The sequence below is a fragment of the Pelobates fuscus genome, chromosome 7, assembly GCF_036172605.1.
Source record: "Pelobates fuscus isolate aPelFus1 chromosome 7, aPelFus1.pri, whole genome shotgun sequence".
In the NCBI taxonomy this organism is placed as follows: domain Eukaryota; kingdom Metazoa; phylum Chordata; class Amphibia; order Anura; family Pelobatidae; genus Pelobates; species Pelobates fuscus.
In genome coordinates this window covers 26,949,339-26,976,928 of record NC_086323.1, presented here as the reverse complement: position 1 = coordinate 26,976,928, position 27,590 = coordinate 26,949,339, and the positions used below count along the sequence as shown (strand labels likewise).

The following is a 27,590-nucleotide window of genomic DNA, read 5'->3' as shown; positions in this document are numbered from 1 at the left end:
AATATACATACACTGTATACCAACTGCACTTACTGTGCCTCCCTCTACTGTAATGTAACCTGTAAAGTGCCGAGTACACCTGTTAGCGCTATATAAATAAAATATACATACACTGTATACCTACTGCACTTACTGTACCTCCCTCTACTGTAATGTAACCTGTAAAGTGCTGAGTACACCTGTTAGCGCTATATAAATAAAATATACATGCACTGTATACCTACTGCACTTACTGTACCTCCCTCTACTGTAATGTAACCTGTAAAGTGCTGAGTACACCTGTTAGCGCTATATAAATAAAATATACATACACTGTATACCAACTGCACTTACTGTGCCTCCCTCTACTGTAATGTAACCTGAAAAGTGCTGAGTACACCTGTTAGCGCTATATAAATAAAATATACATACACTGTATTCCTACTGCACTTACTGTACCTCCCTCTCCTGTAATGTAACCTGTAAAGTGCTGAGTACACCTGTTAGTGCTATATAAATACAATATACATACACTGTATACCTACTGCACTTACTGTACCTCCCTCTCCTGTAATGTAACCTGTAAAGTGCTGAGTACACCTGTTAGCACTATATAAATATAATATACATACACTGTATACCTACTGCACTTACTGTACCTCCCTCTACTGTAATGTAACCGGTACAGTGCTGAGTACACCTGTTAGTGCTATATAAATATAATATACATAAACTGTATACCTACTGCACTTACTGTACCTCCCTCTACTGTAATTTAACCTGTAAAGTGCTGAGTACACCTGTTAGCGCTATATAAATAAAATACACATACGCTGTATACCTACTGCACTTACTGTGCCTCCCTCTACTGTAATGTAACCTGTAAAGTGCTGAGTACACCTGTTAGCGCTATATAAATAAAACATACATACACTGTATACATAATGTGCTTACTGTATCTCCCTCTCCTGTAATGTAACCTGTAAAGTACCAAGTACACCTGTTAGTGCTATATAAATACAATATACATACACTGTATACCTACTGCACTTACTGTGCCTCCCTCTACTGTAATGTAACCTGTAAAGTGCTGAGTACACCTGTTAGTGCTATATAAATAAAATATATATACACTGTATACCTACTGCACTTACTGTACCTCCCTCTACTGTAATGTAACCTGTAAAGTGCTGAGTACACCTGTTAGCGCTATATAAATAAAATATACATACACTGTGTACCTACTGCACTTACTGTACCTCCCTCTACTGTAATGTAACCTGTAAAGTGCTGAGTACACCTGTTAGCGCTATATAAATAAAATATACATACACTGTATACCAACTGCACTTACTGTATCTCCCTCTACTGTAATGTAACCTGTAAAGTACCAAGTACACCTGTTAGTGCTATATGAATACAATATACATACACTGTATACCTACTGCACCTACTGTACCTCCCTCTACTGTAATGTAACCTGTAAAGTACCAAGTACACCTGTTAGTGCTATATGAATACAATATACATACACTGTATACCTACTGCACCTACTGTACCTCCCTCTACTGTAATGTAACCTGTAAAGTACCAAGTACACCTGTTAGTGCTATATGAATACAATATACATACACTGTATACCTACTGCACTTACTGTATCTCCCTCTACTGTAATGTAACCTGTAAAGTGCTGAGTACACCTGTTAGTGCTATATGAATACAATATACATACACTGTATACCTACTGCACCTACTGTACCTCCCTCTACTGTAATGTAACCTGTAAAGTACCAAGTACACCTGTTAGTGCTATATGAATACAATATACATACACTGTATACCTGCTGCACTTACTGTATCTCCCTCTACTGTAATGTAACCTGTAAAGTGCCGAGTACACCTGTTAGCGCTATATAAATAAAATATATATACACTGTATACCTACTGCACTTACTGTACCTCCCTCTACTGTAATGTAACCTGTAAAGTACCAAGTACACCTGTTAGTGCTATATGAATACAATATACATACACTGTATACCTACTGCACTTACTGTATCTCCCTCTACTGTAATGTAACCTGTAAAGTACCAAGTACACCTGTTAGTGCTATATGAATACAATATACATACACTGTATACCTACTGCACTTACTGTATCTCCCTCTACTGTAATGTAACCTGTAAAGTGCCGAGTACACCTGTTAGCGCTATATAAATAAAATATACATACACTGTGTACCTACTGCGCTTACTGTACCCCCCTCTACTGTAATGTTACCTGTAAAGTGCTGAGTACACCTGTTAGCGCTATATAAATAAAATATACATACACTGTATACCAACTGCACTTACTGTACCTCCCTCTACTGTAATGTAACCTGTAAAGTGCTGAGTACACCTGTTAGCGCTATATAAATAAAATATACATACACTGTATACTAACTGCACTTACTGTGCCTCCCTCTACTGTAATGTAACCTGTAAAGTGCTGAGTACACCTGTTAGCGCTATATAAATAAAATATACATACACTGTATACCAACTGCACTTACTGTATCTCCCTCTCCTGTAATGTAACCTGTAAAGTACCAAGTACACCTGTTAGTGCTATATGAATACAATATACATACACTGTATACCTACTGCACTTACTGTATCTCCCTCTACTGTAATGTAACCTGTAAAGTACCAAGTACACCTGTTAGTGCTATATGAATACAATATACATACACTGTATACCTACTGCACCTACTGTACCTCCCCCTACTGTAATGTAACCTGTGAAGTTAGAGTTATTTTATGTTTTACAATGAATGTATACTGTTATAGGAATTGGTGCGTGTAATTCTTACTGTATCTACTAGTTCTACGAATGGAGTTTGATCGCACAGACAGGTAATGACAGGAGTGTATTGCTTTTAATGTTGTCATAGTTCTACGACTGTTAGTGTGTTATTTTAGGATTGTTATTGTTAAGCACGTCATGTGTGAGATTATCAGTGGAGTTTTGGCAGATCCTGAGGTGCAGTTGTTATGGGAACAGATACGATTGCCTTTCTACCAGGTGCCGCTGGTGATATGGAACCGATAAGGAGCTTTGACGTCAGCTGGGACAGTGTGACTGCAGCATGTCTTTATCAGCGACCCATCGTTCATTTAATATGATGTATGGGCTTTGAGTCACAGCTAATCCCCCTTCTCATCCGTGCTAACCGATCGCTTTGAGCCTGGAGCAGCTGGCACGGCTAAAAATAAACTCCAAGCCATTTATTTAGGAACTCACCCATATAACACCTTCTCTGCACCATTAACCACCTACATGCCGTAATGCTCAGCTACTGCTTCATTGCTACAAGTTATACGTTTTAGCCCATCGTCATGTAATTATATGGTTCTCAGGTGGAACGTTTCTCGACAAAATCCACGCAATTCTACATTGGAAGCAACCATATTATCCTGTTATAAACAGCAAATCGTTATTTACAAAATTGTCTGGAAATTGATTAAACAAAATTGAATTCTCCAAGTCAGATATGTTTTCAGTGTGAATTTTCTGAAATTCAAACTGATTTTTAGATTTTAGGCCACAGTTGACAAACATTAGTGAGTAACCTTGTATATATGTTGAACAGGGTAGCCGATAACGGACAGGATAGGGCAAATAAAATGTAGCACTATGCATGATTGCAGTAGGAAAATCAATTCAATAATCAGCGGTTCCTTTGGAATTCTTTCTTGATTTGTGAATTGATATTCTTGTTGCACCAGAGATAATCTATAGACTGCAGTATTTTTAATGTATTGCTAATAATATGAATAAGTAACACGTGTCAACAAAAGCACTGGGTCTTATTCACTAAACAGTGAACTGTAGCAAAGTGAAAACCAAAGTTCAGGCTCATATAACTAAGTGGTGACTATAGTGGAGTTGGATGATTTTATTTTTTCGAACTAGCACATTTTGGCTAGATGTTGCAATTTCACACCTTCCAACATTTTAAATGGATAAAGAGGGGCGCTTTAATTTTAGGGGTGTGAGTGGGAGTGTGGCCAGGAGCAGGGCTGTGCTGAGACATTTTAGTGACTCACTAATAACAATTTATGTAACTAAAATGTAACTTAAATCAAGAACAATCTATATTCTTTACACAGACTAATTTCTAAACAGATTGACTGTAGTTTAACCCCTTAAGGACTAAACTTCTGGAATAAAAGGGAATCATGCCATGTCACACATGTCATGTGTCCTTAAGGGGTTAAAGAGTAGTTTTTATTGGGAGAATTATTGCTATGGAGCTCTGCTATACACTCAGACACACCAACAATATGGAGCTCCTAGAAATGAGGGACAGAGGGATTTGGGTCTAAAATAGGGACTGTCCTTCCTAATTAGAGACACTTGGGAGGTATGCAATTTGATTTCAATTCATTAAATTTCTGTGTATATTGAAAACCCCACTGCCTATTCCAACTCTCTACATCCCATTGCATATAAGTAGATTGTAACAAAGAAATGGATTAAAATGAATCCCTGGTTTTCTCATTCCGTGGCCTGTCTTTCATTAGTATTCTGTGATTTCTCTTCTTATTCTCTGTCTCATTCTCCCAGGGGTGCTGTCATTTTGCAGCTATTTACGAAGAATTATGCCGATGCTGGGAGGACCTGCTTTGAATTTTAGACGTATTTGACCAGATCAAAACAGACATGTATTGAACTTCCAGACATTGTGTGGGGTCATTGTTTGACAGCTCCATGTCGGGAGAGATTGCAGTATTATAACGTGCCAAATTGAAGATTTGGATTGGAAATTCCCAGCATTCGAAGTCTTAGGGGGTTTATTCTCTAAATTCCAAATAAAAATTTGGAAAAATTCTGCAAGTCAACAGTTAACCTGAATTACGCAGTTCTCGTTTCAATTTGCTACAGTTCAGAGTTTAGTTAATAAACATGTTACATAAAAAGCTGAAAATAGGACTACAGCTCCCATGATGCTTTGCAAGCCATTATATACACTGTAGATTAAAGATTATTAGTCCGGTGATGCAGATGCAAAACAGTTGGGTATAAATAAATTCTATTAGATAAACAGAATTATGGAGTGAAGGTGATTCTCCGCTTAGTATAATCTGTTATTGAAAACACTGAGCTCTAAAGAATAGAGGATGTTTTAAATATGAGTTGGAGGCACTATGCAAAGGTCATCATATGTAATGTTAGTCCAATCAATATGAGAAACAATATAATCCCGACATAGTGAAATTAGTGTATTATTAACGCCCATGCAGGCAATGCCCATTTTAAATTGGGATTTTTTTTAATTCTTGGATTTATTTTGCTTAGTAAATGTGTCATTACATGAATGCCAGTATCATTCCAATATACTATTTGTCCAATTAAATAATATTTATTTATAATAATACATTTAGGAAGTATTAAAAGATTGTAGAATGCTGTGTGAATCTGCGTGTAGAGGTATGGCAGCTCCCTGGATAATTAGGGATGTAGTGGGAGTTTATTCTGACATCCTGCAACACTTCAATGACTTCACAATGTCTCCCTGGACCATGTACGTTTCCTCCTGAACCGGATATAAATAAGGGGTTAATTTAACGTGGGCTAATTGTACTATAGGTCAACCTAGGGGTCACATGGATGGGTGGTTTAAAACTCACTGAAATATGTATGGGGACGTGGTATGAAAGAGCTAATTTCGACTACAATTGGCACTTTTATCAAATGAAAAAAAAAAAGAGAACGCACTCTTCTGTTAATTCTTCTCCTCCTTTTTTTTATCATTTATCCTCTCGGCCTCTATCCTCCACACAGTCCATAAGATGTACTGTGGGTTTGCCTGCACTAAGAAGTCATTTAAATAAATATGTATTCTTCGAATAATACTTTCACATGTATTTTTATGTTTTCTTGAATCTCAAATTTCTTATATCTTTAAAATAAAGATGTTTTGCCGATCAACAATTTTTTTTAATCGAAATTTCACCATTTAGTTTTTAATTTTCTCTGCTTAGGATTTCAGTGCATAATCTTCACTGTGCAATTTAGATCTCTGTCTGTATTTATTTAGTCTTTCACAAACACCCCAAAGGATACATTACTACTATTTGCATGTGTTATGGTGCATGGAGGTCCCTTGTCTCCGTTCACTTAGCATCTTCCAAGCAGATCAGTCTGAAAAAAATAAATCACTGCATCTACAAGTTCACCCCTGCATCAAATACGTCATAAATGGAAGCTAGGCTTTAAACGGAACATGTGTGTATTAGACTGTTGCCCGCAAAATGGACCGAACCTCCATTAAAATCACTTGGGGACAGTGGGTTATACAAACTTGCCAAATATGACAGCAGGGTAGTGAATAGCTACAACACCTGAACATAATTATTTTAAATAGCTTCTTGGAATATTCTCGATACTGGCACACGCCAACCAGACTGGCTGGAAAACGACGCACGTTGCAAGTCACTATGGATGGCGAAGTTTAACTTTAAGTTAATCAGTTACCCTGCTGTATAATCTAGCTCTGAATTGATGTGAGTCACAGGCTAGCTCCAAAAAAAAAAAAATAACATTCAGAATGATGCGTAAGACATGGTTGAGACTGTGAATTTAGAACTGCAAATTTAGACCTTCGTACCCATGTGTTATTGTCAGAAATTGGGGCGATAATCTGGGTGTTGAAGTGTGAATGAGAGAATAAAACACCTTTTTATTTTGTATCACTGAAATACCTGTGTGCCAAATCTTCAATGTGAAATAATTCTTTGCAAGGGGAAAAATTAGTTGAAGGTAAATTCCTACTCTTTTCTAAAGACATTTTATGCCTTTCAGAAACTGTATTTTTCACGAGAATTACACCTGATTTGTCTGTCCATCCACATAATGTCTGTGTCGAGGTATTATTGGTGTAGAACTCTGTAAAAGGACTCCAAAGGACCAAAACAGTGGACTGTAGTGGTTATAGTGGCTGGAGTGCCAGTTGCCCCTCCCATAATGAAACCATTTTATAACGCATTGACTTGTTATCTGGTTCCCACCAGGTGCCACTATCTGCCTCTTCCATCCTAGTAGGCTGCTCTCTGCCCCTTGCCCATTGGGTGTTGATGGTGTTAGGAGTGTTTCTTCAAGTTGGAAAAGATGGACATTGCAATAGACAAGACAGTAAGATTGATTTTGGCCCAAAAGAGAGACTGCCTCTCTTAAAGTGGGACATTTTAATTAAATTAAATAAACAAATATATATATTGAAATTAGACATGCTCCTTTATTTTAGATTATTCCCATGGGACTGAAAAGGACTGTAGTCACCAAAACAACTTTAGCTTAATGAAGCAGGTTTAGGTTATAGATCATGAACCTGCAGTAAACTATGCTCAATTTTCTTCCATTTAAGACTTAAAAATCACTTTCTTTATGCAGCTGTAGCCACACCTCCCTGCATGTGACTTACACAGCCTTCCTAAACACTTCCTGTAATAAGTCAGCTAATGTTTATACTTCCTTTATTGCAAATTCTGTTTAATTCAGAATGTCTCTTTAACTTTATTCCAACGCCAGGAAAAGGCAGTGTTTGCATTAAAAAGCCTGAAGGCAATGATTATACTCACCAGAACAACTACATTAATCTATAGTTGTTCTGGTGACTATAGTGTCCCTTTAAGCTAGTTCTCATAACTTTTATCCAATCTTGTGTTTGGAAGACTCTTTGGCATATGTGCGACTATGAACATGCAATCACCAAGTCACTGTTTTCAGAATATAAGTTTTTTTTGTCAAAGTAAAATCTTCAGTAGATTTAATAGATAACATGCAGTGCACTGACAGCTAGTTCATCCAAAGACAAACCTGACTGCCAGACTGAAGACTTTTTTCCTCCTCTTTGCAGCACAGATTACAAATTATTTTAGGATTTTTGTCTTGTTCTGAATAAACACTGGGAACAGGTATATGAAAGGTTGAACTTAAACCGACCTATATGAAACTACGTATTATTGCAGAGACTGGTTTTGAATGCTAGGTGTTGCATTCCAATGTTTAAGTGCTTTTATGTTGGAGATGGTTAGTGTTTGCAGCACAATTAATTATATATATATATATATATATATATATATATATATATATTACTCCTACTGATTGATTTAAATCAATATTTAAAATCAGTAAAAGTCTGTGTTATTTCTTTTATCTGTGAGACCCCAGGATATGGCTTGGTTTCTCCAGATGGCTGTGTCTGACAGATAAGCCCAGGTTTCAGTGAATTATTGGTTTGAAGGAAAGGCTGTGTCCATTATACTGGGAGATAATAATGTAACAGACACAGGCACACAGACTAGCCACACTATCCTGGGACAGAGTGCCTGATAACAGGGCTGCAGGTTTGACAGATAGGTTTGTGGCTGGCAAAAGTCTGCCCAATGAGTCTAGCAATCTGACGGAGAGCTGGTCTACCTTCTGGCACAACATAGTGTCTTAAAATGGCCAGTGAGGCAGTGAGTGTGTGTTGTAATTGGCTTTCTGAGTAGAGTTTACACGTTTTTAAAATTTGATTTTTTTTCTCCTATCATCCCCAGCCAACCAGTTATTGGGTGACCCTCACCGAGGTGGGTAAGGGTTCCGGCCGGGTCTGATGATAGTTGTTGGGATGAGCTGATCCTTCAGTCCTGGTGCAATCTGTATTTAGCTACATTTTCTCAATGTTACAAAAACACACATTAACGTGTGAATTGCCAGAATTCATAGTAAATTTCACATTTTAGACCCGAAATAGCCAAAGTGAAAACATGGGTCATGTTTTCCAATTTCGCTGTTGTGGCCTATGAAATTTCACTTTTAATTCACAATAATTCACATTTCAGCTAATAAACTTGATGGTTTGGGACACTGCGCATATTGACTGAACTTTGAGCTGAAAGCTGAGTGCAGTGCGGCGGGATTTGGATTGATATATACTTATTCACTTTACATTGCACAATGTCCTCGGCTTTGTTCGCTGACATATTTCAATATACCTGGCGTTAGTGTCTGCTCTCTCCTTTTTTGTTTATTCTGCTTCGTATTTCCACTTCAGGGGCTAAATTTGATGCCATACAGAACATTTTCAGTAAAATGTCTTTAACCTTCAGATGTAGAATGTTCATTTAGAGTCGGTTAATTGCTCCGCATAATAGCTCTATCTGCTGAATCACTCGGTGCAAATGTATCAGGCTATTAGCAGAATGACTTGCCAACGAGAATTAACCTGACCCGCAGTACAATTGACAGACACCTTTACTCCATCCGAAAGGACAGATCTGCTCTCGTAAAGAGGAGGCTTTTAAGCTGTTATGTTGGAATTTCAAAGACAGCTAATTAAAACCCTTTTTCTATATCTTGTACCCGACTCAGGCCCTTTGATTTGTGACTGTTCACAAATTGGATGATTTTTTTTTTTTTGTTATCTCAATGATGAACATTCTATAAATGTCCATCTGTTGCCTCCAATAAGAGGGTGTCTACCTGGACAAAACAGGAAATTACTGTGGCTGTCCTTATAATGTCAGACTGGCAGGGTTTCAGTGTCTGATTATAATGCTTTGTTAAATGAAGACTGGTAACTAGACAGTGAATTGCAGATGGTTACTGAGTCACTGAGCATTACTTGTGAGCAAATTTACAGGGGCTTTAAAATGGCAATCTTAGATTTCAAAGATTCAGCGACCTTGAGAAGACTGTAGGTCTCTACTCATTCATTTTGAGTGTGACAGACAAATAGTACACATGCTCACTCAACGGCGTCTAGCACCCCACTGACTAGTACAGTGAAGTCATCATTGTTCAGGCATTCCAGTCCACTGTCGATGTTGCGCACATTGTTATATTTAAAAGAAGAAACATTACCACAACAAGAGGTCATAGTCTTAGATTAGAGGGGCAAAGGTTTAAAAATAATATCAGGAAGTATTACTTTACTGAGAGGGTAGTGGATGCATGAAATAGCCTTCCAGCTGAAGTGGTAGAGGTTAACACAGTGAGGGAGTTTAAATGGACACTGTAGGCACCCAGACAACTTCGGCTCATTGAAGTGTTCTGGGTACAGTGTCCCTATTGCCCGGAGTACTGCAATGTTAAAGGACCACTCTAGTGCCAGGAAAACATACTCGTTTTCCTGGCACTAGAGTGCCCTGAGGGTGCCCCCACCCTCAGGGAACCACTCCCGCCGGGCTCTGGGGGGAGGAAGGGGTTAAACTTACCTCTTTCTCCAGCGCCGGGCGGGGAGCTTTCCTCCTCCTCTCCTTCTTCCTTGCGACGTCATCGGCTGAATGCGCATGCGCGGCAGGAGCCGCGCTCGCATTCAGCCGGTCGCATAGGAAAGCATTTACAATGCTTTCCTATGGACGCTTGCGTGCTTTCACTGTGATTTTCACAGTGAGAAGCACGCAAGCGCCTCTAGCGGCTGTCAATGAAACAGCCACTAGAGGTTTTGGAGGCTGGATTAACCCTCAGTATAAACATAGCAGTTTCTCTGAAACTGCTATGTTTATAAAAAAAAAAAAAAAGGGTTAATCCTAGAGGGACCTGGCACCCAAACCACTTCATTAAGCTGAAGTGGTCTGGGTGCCTAGAGTGGTCCTTTAATTTAATATTGTAGTTCCAGAGAAACTGTAATGTTTACATTGCAGCACTAAGTCTGCCTCCAGTGGCTGTCTACCAGACAGCCACTAGAGGGCATCCTGGATTGAAATGGACTTTTGGTCCATTATCTGACGCTGGACGTCCTCATGCTCTGCATGAAGACATCCAGCATCAGATTTTTCCCCTTTAGGAAAGCATTGATTCAGTGCTTTCCCATGGGGAGGTCTAATGCGTGCGTAGCATTCACCGAACATGCGCATTAGAGCCCGCTCGTCGTAAGAAGGAGGAGGGGGCGGAGCGTCGACCCAGTGCAGAGGGACATCGGCGTTGGGATCAGGTAAGTAAATAAATGTTTTTTAACCCTTTATTTCCCGGGTTGGGGGGAGTGCGAGAGAGGGGAGTGATTCTGCCTGGAATACAGCTTTGTATTACTGGCACGATAGTATCCCATTAAGCATGTGTGGGGTAGGCACAAGGCTATCCTAGATATAAGATAAGGCCAGGTATTTATGAAAGATGGGCCAAACGGTTCTTATCTGCCGTCACATTCCATGTTTCTATAAATTATGGATAATTTACAGGTCCAATGATATCTTTAAATTGCTAAGCTAAACTAAAAGTTGTTGTTTATCTTTGATACCCTGACATCTTCCCCCCCCCCCCCCATTTTGTAACTTCTACGGTCACCTCCTCCATACTTGATGGAGCTGTCCTTTTCTTTGTAATGGGAGCAAATGGCACCTCCCAATATTTTAATGTTGATAGAAAAACACTTTAATTTTAGGGGTGTGAGTGGGGGAGTGACAAAGGGCGGAACTGTTTCGGTAACTTGATACTAAGTTATGCAGTTAAAACGTTATGTAGAACATGAACTGATTTCTAAATACATTTATTGTAGTTTAAAGGGACACTTTGTCTCAACGATGTGGTCTGGGTGCCATGTCCCTGTCGCTTTAATTCTGTAACTAAAAACAAGTGCTGTTTCGCAGGGTTTAAATGCCTCTAGTGGCTGTCAGTCTGAGGTGCTTCAGCTAAAATAGTCAAGTGAAACTGGCATAGCATCATGCAGCTCAGGCTTTTACAGCCCATGTGCACAAGCGTCACAATAATATCCTACGGGAAAGCATTGGTTTGGCTGAGACCATTAATCTTGATGATCTAGGAAGGAATACACATTTATTATTGCAGATAAACGAGACAAAAGATTGTTTGAGGTTGTTGCTTAAAGTCTAACATTTTGTTTCTCCCATTGAAATGTTTTTTTTAGGACACAGCGGGACAGGAAAGGTACCGGACCATCACAACAGCTTATTATCGAGGAGCTATGGGATTTATTCTAATGTACGATATTACAAATGAGGCTTCATATACTGCTGTCCAAGACTGGTATGCACCTAGTGTTATTTCTTAATATTTCCCGAAAATCTTAATCTGTACAGCACCAAAACAAACATTAATGGAACACCCCATTGGGAACAAAATGAAAAATCACTATTTAGTAGATGTACCCTCACTGAAACCGCTCATGCATTTAATTCAGCATGCAGGTGCTTTTTCTGACGACCTGATGTCTGCAGCTTTTGCAAGTCCACCTCTCTGTACGCAGCCCGTCTTAAATGTTACTGAGGTTTAAATCTTAAGCGTTATCTGAGTTGTGGTCTAGGCTAGCAGCATACTGTGCAAGACACAGTCCTATTTTTTTTAATAATGGTTTATTGAATGTTAACAAAAGATGAATTATTTATATTTTATTCTTCATCCCAATTGTCATCCCATTCTAATTAATCCATGCAAACAATTTGCGAGCTGCACTGTCTGCACAGCACGTTTTGTTGTAGGAAAAAACAATCCTATGAGAACGAAGGGGTAATTGAGTAATTACTGAGTTTCGATGAGTTGACAACAGACTTCCTAATTCCTGATCAAAATAGCTGATTTGGAAAAATATCTCTAAGCCACCTGAATAGGATGTCCCCCTCCCCCCAGCTCACGGAGGCTTAGGCTTTTCAAATCACTTGGAAAGTCAAGTAACCATGGATATATATATCACTTTTGTGAATTGTCGAAACTATCTGGATGAATATAGAGGAGTAAACTAGAAAACCTTAGGAGCAGTCCATTTATTACAGTAACCCGGATTTGCTGCTCATTTACACTGAATGGATCTGATTGCAGAGTTGGAGATACACAGCTCTGCTGAATTCTTGAAAGGAACACTCCAAACAACTACAGGACTTTACCATGCTGAAGTACTTTATATTTGAGGAGTGTATTTTCTTTTTTTCATTGTACAAATTAATCTTGTTACACCCCCTGGTGTATATCTGAAAACAGCTTGCAGGAGCAATAGATCTCTTGTCTGCAACCTTTGCAAGCCCTCCCCTTCCAACCCCGCCCAGACTTTCTGTGGCTGTCCAATCACAGATTTCCCAATGCAACTCAATGATAAGTCTTTGCAAAGCAGGTGGTCTGGGCAATTGCTGCCTCTTGAATGTATCTCCATTGAGTTAAACAAACCAAGAAGTAACAGGGCTGGTTGTCTGAGTGATAGCAAAGGGGGTGTAATAAGGTTAATTTACAAAAGTGTCAATTTCTATTGCAGAAATGAGCCCTGTTTCAAACTCCCACTACTCTTGGGCAGCAGTAATTCGCTTATAGTATTCCAATATATATATATATATACAAAACAAAGGTATAACGCTTACTTGTGTGCTGTCATTGTACATTTAAATAGCGTGTTTTTGGTTCCATGGCATTGGCCATTAGATTGTGAGCTCACCTGTCAGCGTCAAGGCAAGTCCTGCAATTCTTATATAACTTAGTTCCATGGAGCAAACAAAAAATTAACAAACGGCAGTCACTAAATCCACAATCATAAAGGATTGGGCTTGAACCCAAGTGCGAGACAAATCTGATACTATAAATGAGGCGGTTAGGTGAATAAAACTATACAGCTAAATGGGCTGCATTAAAGTAAAAATTAAACAAATAGACCTATGGGATTATCTGCATATACGCAAGAAAAGGTGAATAACGTGTTCACTGAAAAACGTGAGAAAGGTGGCCGTAGGCTAAATGAAAGGAGCCAAAACGTATCGCAGAAGGTCTTAGAAACTAAAATATGAGATCACGACTAATATTGATTCACCCTCCTAGCCACTCACTGAACTAAAGAGCGATGGGCAATATAAATTTACAGCTAATACGAAGGTAAGCTGCATTAACCTACAGAGACCTATGGGTGGGAAATAATAATAACAAATCAGGGCTCTGCTTTATGGTGCACTGATGTAGTCAGGGACCTGTATACTCACCCAGTCTCCACTCCTTCAAAACATCTTTGAAAACACACTTCTTCAGGAAAGCGTGTCATCTAAACTGTTAGTTGGTCTTTAATTCCTCCCCCTCAGTGAATACTATTCTAGCAACCTACTTCATTACCCCTACTTATACCCTTTGTGTCACTATACCCCACTCCCTCTAGCATGTAAACTCACTGAGCAGGCCCTCAATCCCTCTGTTACTGCTTCACTATACCCCACTCCCTCTAGCATGTAAACTCACTGAGCAGGGCCCTCAATCCCTCTGTTACTGTGTCACTATACCCCACTCCCTCTAACATGTAAACTCACTGAGCAGGGCCCTCAATCCCTCTGTTACTGTCACTATACCCCACTCCCTCTAACATGTAAGCTCACTGAGCAGGGCCCTCAATCCCTCTGTTACTGTCACTATACCCCACTCCATCTAACCAGGGCCGTCTTTAACATTGATTGGACCCTGGGCAAGCATTTGTTTGGGCCCCCTGGATCCTGCCATCCCTCGCCCTCCCCCGAAACTTTCACTCTCTGGCATGCAATCACACCCTCCACCCCAACACAGTGGCAGAACTAATGTAGACAGGGCACTGGTGCAAGACATTGTTTTGAGCCTTCCCTCTAGCGCAAGAGCAGAGAAAAGATAGATCCTCATCTGTTGTACAATTCCCACGATGCTATGCCAGCTGGGGATCTACCATTTGACCATTCTTGCAGGGCTGTATTTGTGAGCAGTGTTTGTGCATTTGAATGTGAGCATGTTGTTGTATACAGTATGTGTGTGCATGTAGGGTGTAGTATTTGTGTTTAAGTGTAGGGATGTGTTTCTATATACTTTTTGAGTTTGAATTCAGGGGTGTGTTTGTATGTAATGTTTGCAGGGGTGTGGTTGCATGTTGTGTTTGATTGCCTTGATGAATGATATACATTCACAGATATACATACACATTAGCACACTGATACATGCAAACATCTGGACACATGCACACACTGACAACGACTGGCGTATACACACACAGCCACATACATAAATACACGTGCACACACAGAGATAAAGACACTGGCACATCCACACACAGATACACACTTACACAGATATATACACAAATACATATGTATTTGTGTGCAGTGTTGGCGTAGGAATGCTGAGATGTATGCATTGTCACACATATGCACTCTCACACAAACAGTGATACACACAGGAACACAGATACACATGCAGTGGTGTATTTGTGTGCATTGTTAATGTTGTAATGCAGGGTTGTATTTGTGTGCAATGTTAGATGGGATGTATGCATTGCCACACGCACAGATATACACACACAGGTACATATACACACTGACACAAAGGTACATGTACACTGACACAAACACAGCCAGATAAACACACACTGACACACAGCCACAAACACACACTTACACACACAGTGTCAGATACACACACACACACACAGTCAGATACACACACAGCCAGATACACACACAGCCAGATACACACACAGCAGATACACACACAGTGAGATACACACAAACACACATACACACACACAGTCAGATGTACACACAGTGAGATACACACACACACACACACACACACACACACACAGTCAGATACACACACACACACAGTCAGATATACACACAGTGAGATACACACACACAGTGAGATACACACACAGTGAGATACACACACACACACACACACACATACAGCCAGACACACACACACACAAACAGTCAGTCATATGAATTCACATAGTTTAGCCACCCTCCTTACCTTTACAGAAGTGTGGCTTCCCTGTAGTCCAGTGGGAGCTGGATGGCTGAGATTGATGGGAGTCTTCTTCTTGGTCTGTACCTCCTCCTTCTCCTTCTCTCCATGTATGTCTAATCCTCCCCAGCGGCACTCTGTTTAATGGGAGGAAGTGACCTCACAACACTTCCTCCCAGCAGGCCGGAAGACAGGGGCTCGGTCAGGAGCTCTCTTAAAGGGCCGGGGGCCCCTGATTACATCACCTGCTGCAGCCCACTGGGATATTTCTCAGTATCCCGGTGGGCTGTTCAGACCTGGCTGCGGACAGGGGGCACACAGGGCAGCTGCTTTGGGCCCCCCAGGAGCAACTGGGCCCGGGGCAGCTGCCCTGTTTGCCCCTTGTTAAAGACGGCCCTGCATCTAACATGTAAACTCACTGAGCAGGGCCCTCAATCCCTCTGTTACTGTCACTATACCCCACTCCCTCTAACATGTAAGATCACTGAGCAGGCCCTCAATCCCTCTGTTACTGTGTCACTATACCCCACTCCCTCTAGCATGTAAACTCACTGAGCAGGGCCCTCAATCCCTCTGTTACTGTCACTATACCTCACTCCCTCTAGCATGTAAAGTCACTGAGCAGGGCCCTCAATCCCTCTGTTACTGTGTCACTATACCCCACTCCCTCTAGCATGTAAACTCACTGAGCAGGCCCTCAATCCCTCTGTTACTGTGTCACTATACCCCACTCCCTCTAGCATGTAAACTCACTGAGCAGGGCCCTCAATCCCTCTGTTACGGTCACTATACCCCACTCCCTCTAACATGTAAGCTCACTGAGCAGGGCCCTCAATCCCTCTGTTACGGTCACTATACCCCACTCCCTCTAACATGTAAACTCACTGAGCAGGGCCCTCAATCCCTCTGTTACTGTGTCACTATACCCCACTCCCTCTAGCATGTAAACTCACTGAGCAGGCCCTCAATCCCTCTGTTACTGTGTCACTATACCCCACTCCCTCTAACATGTAAACTCACTGAGCAGGGCCCTCAATCCCTCTGTTACTGTGTCACTATACCCCACTCCCTCTAACATGTAAACTCACTGCGCAGGGCCTCAATCCCTCTGTTACTGTGTCACTATACCCCACTCCCTCTAACATGTAAACTCACTGAGCAGGGCCCTCAATCCCTCTGTTACTGTGTCACTATACCCCACTCCCTCTAGCATGTAAACTCACTGAGCAGGGCCCTCAATCCCTCTGTTACTGTCACTATACCTCACTCCCTCTAGCATGTAAACTCACTGAGCAGGGCCCTCAATCCCTCTGTTACTGTGTCACTATACCCCACTCCCTCTAGCATGTAAACTCACTGAGCAGGCCCTCAATCCCTCTGTTACTGTGTCACTATACCCCACTCCCTCTAGCGTGTAAACTCACTGAGCAGGCCCTCAATCCCTCTGTTACTGTGTCACTATACCCCACTCCCTCTAACATGTAAACTCAGTGAGCAGGGCCCTCAATCCCTCTGTTACTGTGTCACTATACCCCACTCCCTCTAACATGTAAACTCACTGAGCAGGGCCCTCAGTCCCTCTGTTACTGTGTCACTATACCCCACTCCCTCTAACATGTAAACTCAGTGAGCAGGGCCCTCAATCCCTCTGTTACTGTGTCACTATACCCCACTCCCTCTAACATGTAAACTCACTGAGCAGGGCCCTCAATCCCTCTGTTACTGTGTCACTATACCCCACTCCCTCTAACATGTAAGCTCACTGAGCAGGGCCCTCAATCCCTCTGTTACGGTCACTATACCCCACTCCCTCTAACATGTAAACTCACTGAGCAGGGCCCTCAATCCCTCTGTTACTGTGTCACTATACCCCACTCCCTCTAGCATGTAAACTCACTGAGCAGGCCCTCAATCCCTCTGTTACTGTGTCACTATACCCCACTCCCTCTAACATGTAAACTCACTGAGCAGGGCCCTCAATCCCTCTGTTACTGTGTCACTATACCCCACTCCCTCTAACATGTAAACTCACTGCGCAGGGCCTCAATCCCTCTGTTACTGTGTCACTATACCCCACTCCCTCTAACATGTAAGCTCACTGAGCAGGGCCCTCAATCCCTCTGTTACTGTGTCACTATACCCCACTCCCTCTAACATGTAAACTAACTGAGCAGGCCCTCAATCCCTCTGTTACTGTGTCACTATACCCCACTCCCTCTAACATGTAAACTCACTGAGCAGGGCCCTCAATCCCTCTGTTACTGTGTCACTATACCCCACTCCCTCTAGCATGTAAACTCACTGCGCAGGGCCTCAATCCCTCTGTTACTGTGTCACTATACCCCACTCCCTCTAGCATGTAAATTCACTGAGCAGGGCCCCTTAATCCCTCTGTTACTGTGTCACTATACCCCACTCCCTCTAGCATGTAAGCTCATTGAGCAGAGCCTCAATCCCTCTGTTACTGTTTCACTATATCCCAGTCCCTCTAACATGTAAGCTCACTGAGCAGGGTCCTTAATCCCTCTGTTACTGTCACTATACCCCACTCCCTCTAGCATGTAAGCTCACTGTTCAGGCCCTCAATCCCTCTGTTACTGTGTCACTATATCCCAGTCCCTCTAACATGTAAGCTCACTGAGCAGGGTCCTTAATCCCTCTGTTACTGTCACTATACCCCACTCCCTCTAGCATGTAAACTCACTGAGCAGGCCCTCAATCCCTCTGTTACTGTGTCACTATATCCCAGTCCCTCTAGCATGTAAGCTCACTGAGCAGGGCCCTCAATCCCTCTGTTACTGTGTCACTATATCCCAGTCCTTCTAGCATGTAAGCTCACTGAGCAGGGCCCTCAACCCCTCTGTTCCTGTGCGTCTATTTGTCTGGTTACAATTACGTCTCTGTTAGTCCACCCATTGTACAGCGCTACGGAATTTGTTGGCGCTATATCAATAATAAAATAATAATAATATAAGTTTGTATGTGCACCCTCTGCCCTTCGTGCCCCCAGGTCACCATAGATACGTCTCGAGTGAAGCAGCTATTCCCTGATATACCCTTAAAGGGACACTATAGTCACCTGAACAACTTTAGCTTAATGAAGCAGTTTTGATGCCCCTGCAGCCTCACTGCTCAATCCTCTGCCATTTAGGAGTTAAATCCCTTTGTTTATGAACCCTAGTCACACCTCCCTGCATGTGACTTGCACAGCCTTCCATAAACACTTCCTGTAAAGAGAGCCCTATTTAGGCTTTCTTTATTGCAAGTTCTGTTTAATTAAGATTTTCTTATCCCCTGCTATGTTAATAGCTTGCTAGACCCTGTAAGAACCTCCTGTATGTGATTAAAGTTCAATTTAGAGATTGAGATACAATTATTTAAGGTAAATTACATCTGTTTGAAAGTGAAACTAGTTTTTTTTTTTTTTCATGCAGGCTCTGTCAATCATAGCCAGGGAAGGTATGGCTAGGGCCGCATAAACAGAAACAAAGTGATTTAACTCCTAAATGACAGTGAATTGAGCAGTGAAATTGCAGGGGAATGATCTATACACTAAAACTGCTTTATTTAGCTAAAGTAATTTAGGTGACTATAGTGTTCCTTTAAGAATAGTTGGATTATTTCCCACCCATAGGTATCTGTAGGTGAATGTAGCTTACCTTCGTATTAGCTGTAAATTTATATTCCCCATCGCTTTTCCCCTTTTATTTATTTTGTTATTTTCCAAATTATTTTTATTTTTTTAAATTTTAGTTCCGTGGAGCTTGGTTTTACTTTCCTTTTCGTTTTCCTTTTCTCAGGGCCACCCAGATAAAGACGTATTCCTGGGACAACGCGCAGGTCATTCTGGTTGGGAATAAATGTGACATGGAAGATGAGCGAATTGTTCCATCGGAGAAGGGGATGCAGCTGGCCGATCAGCTGGGTATGTGTTATGCAGCAGCCCCCCCTTATGTTTGCCAGTAGTACTGCAAGCATCTTTATATTGGCATGGTCATACACACAGCTTACACTTTATTGAATAACTATTGCGCTTGGCTCATAATTGCAAGTTTTTTGCTGCTAACCAGGTGTAAAAGTTACTCGTCACCACAAAACAAACATGTATATTTGTCTTTGATTGATAACACGTCCCTCCAACATACAATGTTAGGGTTGTATTTATCTGCGGTGTCAGTGTTTGAATGCAGAGGTGTATGGTTAACTTATCAATATTAAAAGCATCTGTGATGCACAAAAAAGAGTATACCCCCTTAAACTCAAATTCTGAATAGTGTTTCCCTTTAAATCTTTTTGTTTGTGGGCTTGTGTCACGTTCACATTTCTGAGCTTTACAAATGTCTGCCATTGCAGGGCAAAATAAAAAATTATTACTTTATGAGTAGTGATCAGTTCAGTATTTAAAATCATTAAACATTATCTGAGCATTTTCAGTGACCGTGTCCGAAATATAAGCCCCAGATTTAATCTAGCTGGTGACAATCTCCCAAGTGCTTGAGATACATTGAGGCAAACATTTCAATAATTTATTTTGTTTGCTAATATGTTTTTTTATTCCTTTACTCCAGAGCATGTGGAATTAAATTCTAGTTGCTTTTATAATGGGGATGACTATGCATAGGATGAGGCAAAGGCATCAGTGATGCCCACCGATTATCAAAGATAAAGAACACAGTAGTGAACAGTTAAATCCGAGCTGCAGGGTCTCCTTACTGTAGTTCCAACAGTGTAACAAGCAGATAGACAAAAAATGTAGTTCTGCGCATCAAGTAGGTAGTGCACAACCAGTTGCTACCGCAATTTATTAGAGGACACAATATAAACAAACATTTCGGGCAACAAGCCCTTCCTCAGTGCTAATGTTTTATAATGGGGATGTATATATTTTTGTCTAACTTAATGGTACTAATTTCTCATTTGGCTTCTGAAAGTTGAAAGATTGAATCCATCATTCAGGATATCAAATCTGCAGCAATGAGGTTTAAGCTGACACATACTATACTACAACTGATGTACCAGCCAACTGCCCTATCTCACTCGATATATTATATATTATATGTCCTCTACCTGCAGGAATTGTGAAGCACTGAGAATTTGTCCAAAAATAACCCAAAATAGCCAACTTGAAAAAAAGCTAACTGGGACAATAACTCCATTTCAGCTATTTTTTTTGCTTAAAATGTTAAATCCCCAACGGTTCAAAACCTTAATTTCCCAACAGTTATTATTATTATTAGCATGTATATGGTGCCAATGTATTCCACCGTACTTTATAATATTATAGAGGGAGAAGTTTAACAATAAATGAGACAAAGTGATACAGGAACAATAGGTTGACGAGGACCCTGTTCAGAAGAACTTACAATCTAGAGCAGGGGTGCCCAAGGGGTAGATCCCCAAATGTTTTAAAACTACAACTTCCATGATGCTTTGTCATCGAAAGGCATTCTAAAGGCATGCAAAGCATCATGGATATTTGGGCATCTACATTTGAGCATCCCTGATCTAGAGGATCGCACTTTAAGTGACTAAAACTGTAAAGTGCACAAACAGATCAGAATTTATAAGATACTGAGTAATAACAGATGCTGGATTCTAAATAATAGCTGGTGTGAGATATAGGAAAGGATATAATAGTCTACTTGACCCCTTAGTGAATCTCGTATTAGGTGACTGCGTTCTGGCCCTGGGATGATATTGAATAAGGACAGTGCATTCTCTCTGTGATCATGCAGCTCAGATCAGCAAGAGAGGACAATGGTAGCTGATGAATTTGTAAAACAGACACAAAGTCCACAGTCAGCTGAAAGACTTCTCTTTGTTCCAATTCGAGCCGATTGTGTGCATTGTAGCATTGCTCTATAGAAGATCCCTAGTCATCAGTCTACATTGTATTACTCAGGCGTGGGGTAGTCACAGCAGGATAGGCTGTAGGACTCAAATCAAGGATTCGTGTCATGCCACAACTGTATAACCGACTCTGTAAAATCAACACCAGACAATGGATCCATGTATCTCATTAGCAAGAGCCCCTTCCATAACAAAGTTTAAATAACACATTTTATTTTTGTCTGTAATATTTGCAGTGGAATACCAGAGTCCAAAGATATCATAACAAAGTTTGTTTTATAAATAATGATAACGTAATACTTTCCAGTTTAAGAGGGACGCTCTCTATTTTGGGCCCAAATCCCCTGTCCCTCTTCTCTATCCTAACGTCCCTCTTTAACAGGAGCTCCATATGGTTGGTGTGTCTGAGTGTATAACCGCAATAATACTCCCAGTAAGGTGTCTTTAAACTACAGTAAATATGTTTAGAAATCAGTCTGTGTAAGTAAGATACATTGTTCTTGTGTTAAATTAAATTTTAGTTGCAGAAATGAGTAAATCACCTAAAAATATCTCAGAATAGCGCCACATCTGGCCACATCCCATCCACACCCCTAAAATTAAAAAGTATCATTCTTTGTCCGTTTGAAATGTTGGGAGGGTTTTCTGCCGTCACATAATAATACTGATTATATCCTGACATAGGAAGCCTGTTTGGGTTTTTGTTTATAGGTCTGCTATGTTATTTAGTAGTGATAGATAACCTAGGAATGCTGTGAGTTTGTGAATTATATTCCGCTTGATGCACAGCTGTATGTACACTAAGCAGCATTGATAGCGGACTTTCAAGCTTAATAATAAATGATATATAGGTTAATGCATGTGTGTACTTATAAACACATATCTGAGCGAAAGTGAAGATGTATACACTGCATTTAGACCCTTTAATTTTGTTTCATATTTTTTATGTTGCAGCCGAATGCTACAATTCTCAAATGATTTTTTTTTTTCCTCATTAATCCACACTTAGTACTCCGTAAAGACGAAGCAAAAGAAAAAACTGATTTTTTTTTAAATGTTGCCAATTTATTAAAAAGAAAAAAAAATCCCGGATAATCACATTGACATAAGTATTCAGAATTTTTGATGCCATTTCTCTGTGTCATCTTTAAAAATTATTTTAACTTTGGTTGGAGTCTGCCTGTGGCTAATTCCATTGATTGGATGTGATTTGGAAAGGCAAACGTCTGTCTATATAAGTTCTAACAGTTGTAAAAGCATATCAAAGCAAAAACCAAGCCACCAGGCCAAAGGAATTGCCTGTAGGTTTCAGAGACAGGATTGTGTGGAAGCACAAATCAGGGGAATTCTACAAAAAGCTGAATTGAAGATTCAGAAGAGCACAGTGGCTTCTATAATTCTTAAATGGACAAAGTTTGGAAGAACCAAGACTCTTCCTAGAGCTGGCTGCCCAACCAAGCTGAGCAATCAGGTGGAGCTCCAGAGAGCATGTGTAATGTTGAAAGGAATTTGTGGAACAAGAACGATCATTGCAACACACAACTGATCTAGCTTTTTGGCAGACTTGGCCAGACATAGGCCTCTCCTTGCTGCAAGACACATTAATGACAGACCACTTGGAATTTGAAGAAAAAAAAAGCACCTAAAGGACTCTCCTACTTTAACCCCTTAAGGACACATGACATGTGTGACATGTCATGATTACCTTTTATTCCAGAAGTTTGGTCCTTAAGGGGTTAAGAAACAAAATTCTCTCATCTGAAGAAACAAAAAGTTTGGCTTCATGCTTTTGGGGCAAGGATTGGGAGAATGGTTAGGGTTGAAGGAAAGCTGAATGTAGCAAAATACAGACATGTCCTTAATGAAAAACTGATCCTGAGCTGGACCAAAAGTTCACCTTCCAACAGGACAATGTCCCTGAGAAGACAGACAAGACAACGCAACAGTGGGATAATATTAATGTCCTTAAATGGCCCAGCTCCCAGCTCGAGCCTGGACTTGAACCCAATCGAACAACTTTGACATGTCCTGAAAATGGCTGTCCATTGATGGTCCCTATCTAACTTGACAAAAGTTGAGAGAATTCGTAGAGACGAACGGCAGAAACTACCCAAAGCTTGTCGCATCATACCCAAAAAGACCCGAGGCTGTTATCACAGTCAAAGGTGCTTTAACAAAGTACTTCATTATGCGCCTGAATAGTAATGTCAATGTGATATATAACTTTTTTTCTGTTTAATATATTTGCAATAGTGTAAAAAATCTAGTGTAAAAAAAATGGAGTTCCAAAATAAAAAATTTTGCCTTGACATTATGGGCCTATCGAGTGTAGAATCATGCAGAAAAAAATAAACAATTGTAGCATAAGCTGAAACATAAAATTGTTACAATTTGAAGAGGAATTTGAATAGTTTTTGAATGCACTGTAGATACATGATTCCTATATTGCTTGCAAAGTATCATGCTTGTTTGTGGATTCCTGCCTTCTGCAATGGTGTCTTAAGGCAGATATAATACAGAGCTCCTTTTTTGAATGGAGCATTGTTACCTTGTGATACACAGCTCCTTTGAATGGATTATTGGTACAGAATGGTACACAATATTTTTTTTAAATGAGGGAGATATTTCTAGGGTTTTTTAAGACTCTATTACATTCTCCAATTAATAAGTGGCACAATCTTGGTCCACCCAATTCCATTTGGACGATATTCCACAGAGTGTTCAGTAAGTAGCTCTTCAAAACTCTACAGCATTCCAATGGTTAGTTCCTGGCCTCTTTACTCTCGTATGAAGGAACTTGCTTAAATGGAGAGGGTTAATTTTGGTATGTTATTTTATTACCCCACCCCCCCTTTGCACTTTAAGTGAGCTGGCGGTAAGCACATCGTGGTATTAAAGGCTTTGGATGTAAATGACAGTTTAATTACAAATATAAAAATGGGCTCTGCCTGCAGCTGTACAAGACAGAAACGGGGCTTAATTAAAGAAATATAATTTACTACGGATGTTTTTAATTAAATTCCCGATATGACATATTCCATCTAGTCTGCAGAAAAACCCGCAAAGCGGGAATACATTAATATACAGCCTGGGTTTTATTCCTAGGACGTCGTCTCAAAAGAGAATAAAATGACTAATGCAAACTGTATCATTCTATCTATACAAAACAGTCTTCCCTGACTACAGCCTAGCCATCTGGGTTCTACCCTCAAAATTGATAGCTGAATCCCAAGAAATCCCTGATCCAGCTATTTCATCCTCAAGTTTTCATTTCCCATTTCAACTTTCCATATTTTCTATTTTTAGTGACCAACCGTATATATGCTCATATAAATAATGATAGATAAGTGGTTAAAGGGATATACTACAGACCCCTAACACACTTTAGCTTACCGTAAAGCTTTACATTTGACGAGTTTCCTCTTTATTTATTTTTTGCAAAAGGTGCAGATTTCAATAGAAATTGGCAAATGTATATAGTAACCTGGTTACACCCCTTTGCTTTCAAGCTGACAAAAGGTAATGTTACTTCCTGGTTTGTTTAACTCAGTGGAGCTAAACTCAGGAGGAAACAACAGTTCGGAGCACCTGCCTTGCTAAGACTTCTTATTTAACTGCATAAGGAAGTCTGTGATTTGACAGCCAATGGATGTCACTCCCTTGCATTCACTACTTCCTAGGAGAGACCAAAGCGGTCTATCTGAGCCCAGTGTTGCTTGCGGTCAATGAGCTAGCCCTGCATGGCAGATCATTATCTCAGGAGAGCTATTGGAAGCTCCAGATCATCCAATTCTCAATAGGAAGTAGTGGAGATGGGCAGCAGGGCCCTGGCCAGAAGTCGAACCGTTCTAAAACAATGTGACTCCTTACATTGAGGGGTTGCTAGGCCATTCCTGGTACAATAACCATTACAGCGAGCATTAGTGCTAATGGTGAATGGAGCGTTCCTTTCTTTTCCGATTAGAAGACAATACTTCCTACAGGGGATTACTTGTTGACACAAATGCTATTAAGTGGCTTTGTTTATAATTGAAACATTAGAAAAAAAATAAAACCAAAAACACCAATACTGATCTGTACGTGTGCATTTCTTGCAGGTTTTGAATTTTTCGAAGCTAGCGCAAAGGAGAACATACAGGTTAAGCAAGTTTTTGAGCGTCTGGTGGACATAATCTGCGACAAGATGTCAGAGAGCCTGGACGCTGAGAACTCAGCAGCCAGTGGGGGTAAAAACATGCGATTTACGGATTCCACTCCCCCCACCCAACAAAAATGTACATGCTGACCTCATTGTAAATCGCTGTGGGCTACACATTGCCAGTCTCACTCCAAGCTACGTCACCTCTTTTTGTGGTTGTGTTTTTTTTTTTTTTTAAGTCATAAATTTGGTAATAAGCAGTCAATCCTGTGGTAAAACAAAACAAAAAACAACAACTAATAAATACATTTGCATCGTCTGTTCTAATTCTAAGTGCTGGACTTTGTATACATCTGGTTTCTTTTGAGGTCAACTTCACCATTTGGAGCCATTTTGGCAAATAAAATGCATAAATCATGTGATCACCTAAAGCTTAATGCCCCTACAGTGGAATAAAATGGCTGTGTCGTGTCTGTTTACTAAAGCGGTAATTGTGGGGAACGTATCATTTCAGGAAGTAATGTCCGGATTGGCTAATTAGAGGGAGTTAAGAATTCATATATTTTGGCCTAACCTTTGTTAGTTCCCCTCATTTCCTGGTTTAGGAAGGAACCCCCATGTGTGTTAATTGTGTTTTACTTGTGACCCAGGTTTAGTCTTGGTTTTATGAAATTGTGGATTTTGTTCTTATAATCAAGTCTTATATATAAATATATATGTTCATATTCTATATTCGAATGTCACGGTAGAAATGTAAATATATAAATATATGGATGTAGTAATGTTATGGACAATAAAAGTGTTTGTTGATATAAATATACACAGGTGACATGTTTTCCATTTGAAAAGTCGATTTTATATAATAACATATAAAACAATATTTGCCAAAACATCTGTGTGAATGTTTTTTCAATATTATTATATAAACAGCCGTAGTATCAGCCCATTTATTCTTTGTCATTTAATAAACATCCACCAAAATCAAAGTTCAGAGCAGTTTGTTATACCTCCATGAATTAGTAATAAATAAACAATTATCACATAAAGCGAAATTAAAACAATGATACTCACATATAATGTAACCAGGTGCTCAAATATAACCTTGGGGAAACTGGATTTCTTAGTTAAAGTGTTCATAACTCAATCTTTAAGGACTGTACAGATAGAGCCCCCTATTCTGAATATGGATGAAGAATGGACTTTGAATGTTCCCAAAATATTAACCAAATAAACATTACAATAGTTCAGTTGGACCTCTGGAATGAATATCACACAATAATTCAAAATATATTATATGTGCTGGGGACTATATATTGTTGCTTATATATAGGGAGTGCAAAAAAATGTGAACCTATGATGAATTCCTTAAATCCGTCAATTTTCAACTTTATATTATCCATATTTTTTTTTTTACTTTAAAGAGCCATCAAGGCACCATCACTACTACAGCACAGTACAGTTATTATGGTGCCAGCAGTCACCTGGTGCAGTCCAACAGCAAGTACCTAAATAGTTTAACCCTTACCTGGATCACCAAAGCTCTTCTGGTCCGACCTCTTGCTTGAATATATCTAAAGTGAATCCCCTTCTGCTAAAGACATTTTAAACAAGTAATTTTTTTAATTGCCCTCTCCTTCAAACCCAGCCTGGACTTTCTGTGTCTGTCCAATCATAGGCTTCCCAATGCAGCTCAATGAGAAGTCTTTGCAAGGCAGGTTCTCTGAGCAACTGCTGCCTCTTGAGTTTAGCTCAACTGAGCTAACCAAACCAGGAAGTAACAGGACCGTCATCTGATTGACAGCCAGAGGGGTGTAACCAAGTTAATTTATAATAGTACCAATTTCTATTGAAATCTACACATTTTTGTAAAAAAAGGACATCATCTTAACACAAAGCACTTAAGCAA

General features: G+C 40.1%; 1 protein-coding gene across 7 annotated transcripts in view; it reads left to right on the top strand.

The window, feature by feature from the left end:
• RAB3B (RAB3B, member RAS oncogene family) overlaps positions 1 to 26,530 on the top strand; it is an 82,057-nt gene extending 55,527 nt beyond the window's left edge. For all 7 annotated transcript variants that reach the window (XM_063427814.1, XM_063427813.1, XM_063427816.1 and 4 more), the window contains 3 exons: positions 11,876 to 11,994; positions 19,497 to 19,621; positions 25,644 to 26,530. In XM_063427814.1, the coding sequence (XP_063283884.1) occupies positions 11,876 to 11,994; positions 19,497 to 19,621; positions 25,644 to 25,831 (432 nt within the window). In that variant the 3' untranslated portion in view covers positions 25,832 to 26,530. The remainder of the gene's footprint in view (positions 1 to 11,875; positions 11,995 to 19,496; positions 19,622 to 25,643) is intronic.
• The last annotated feature ends 1,060 nt before the right edge of the window (positions 26,531 to 27,590 follow it).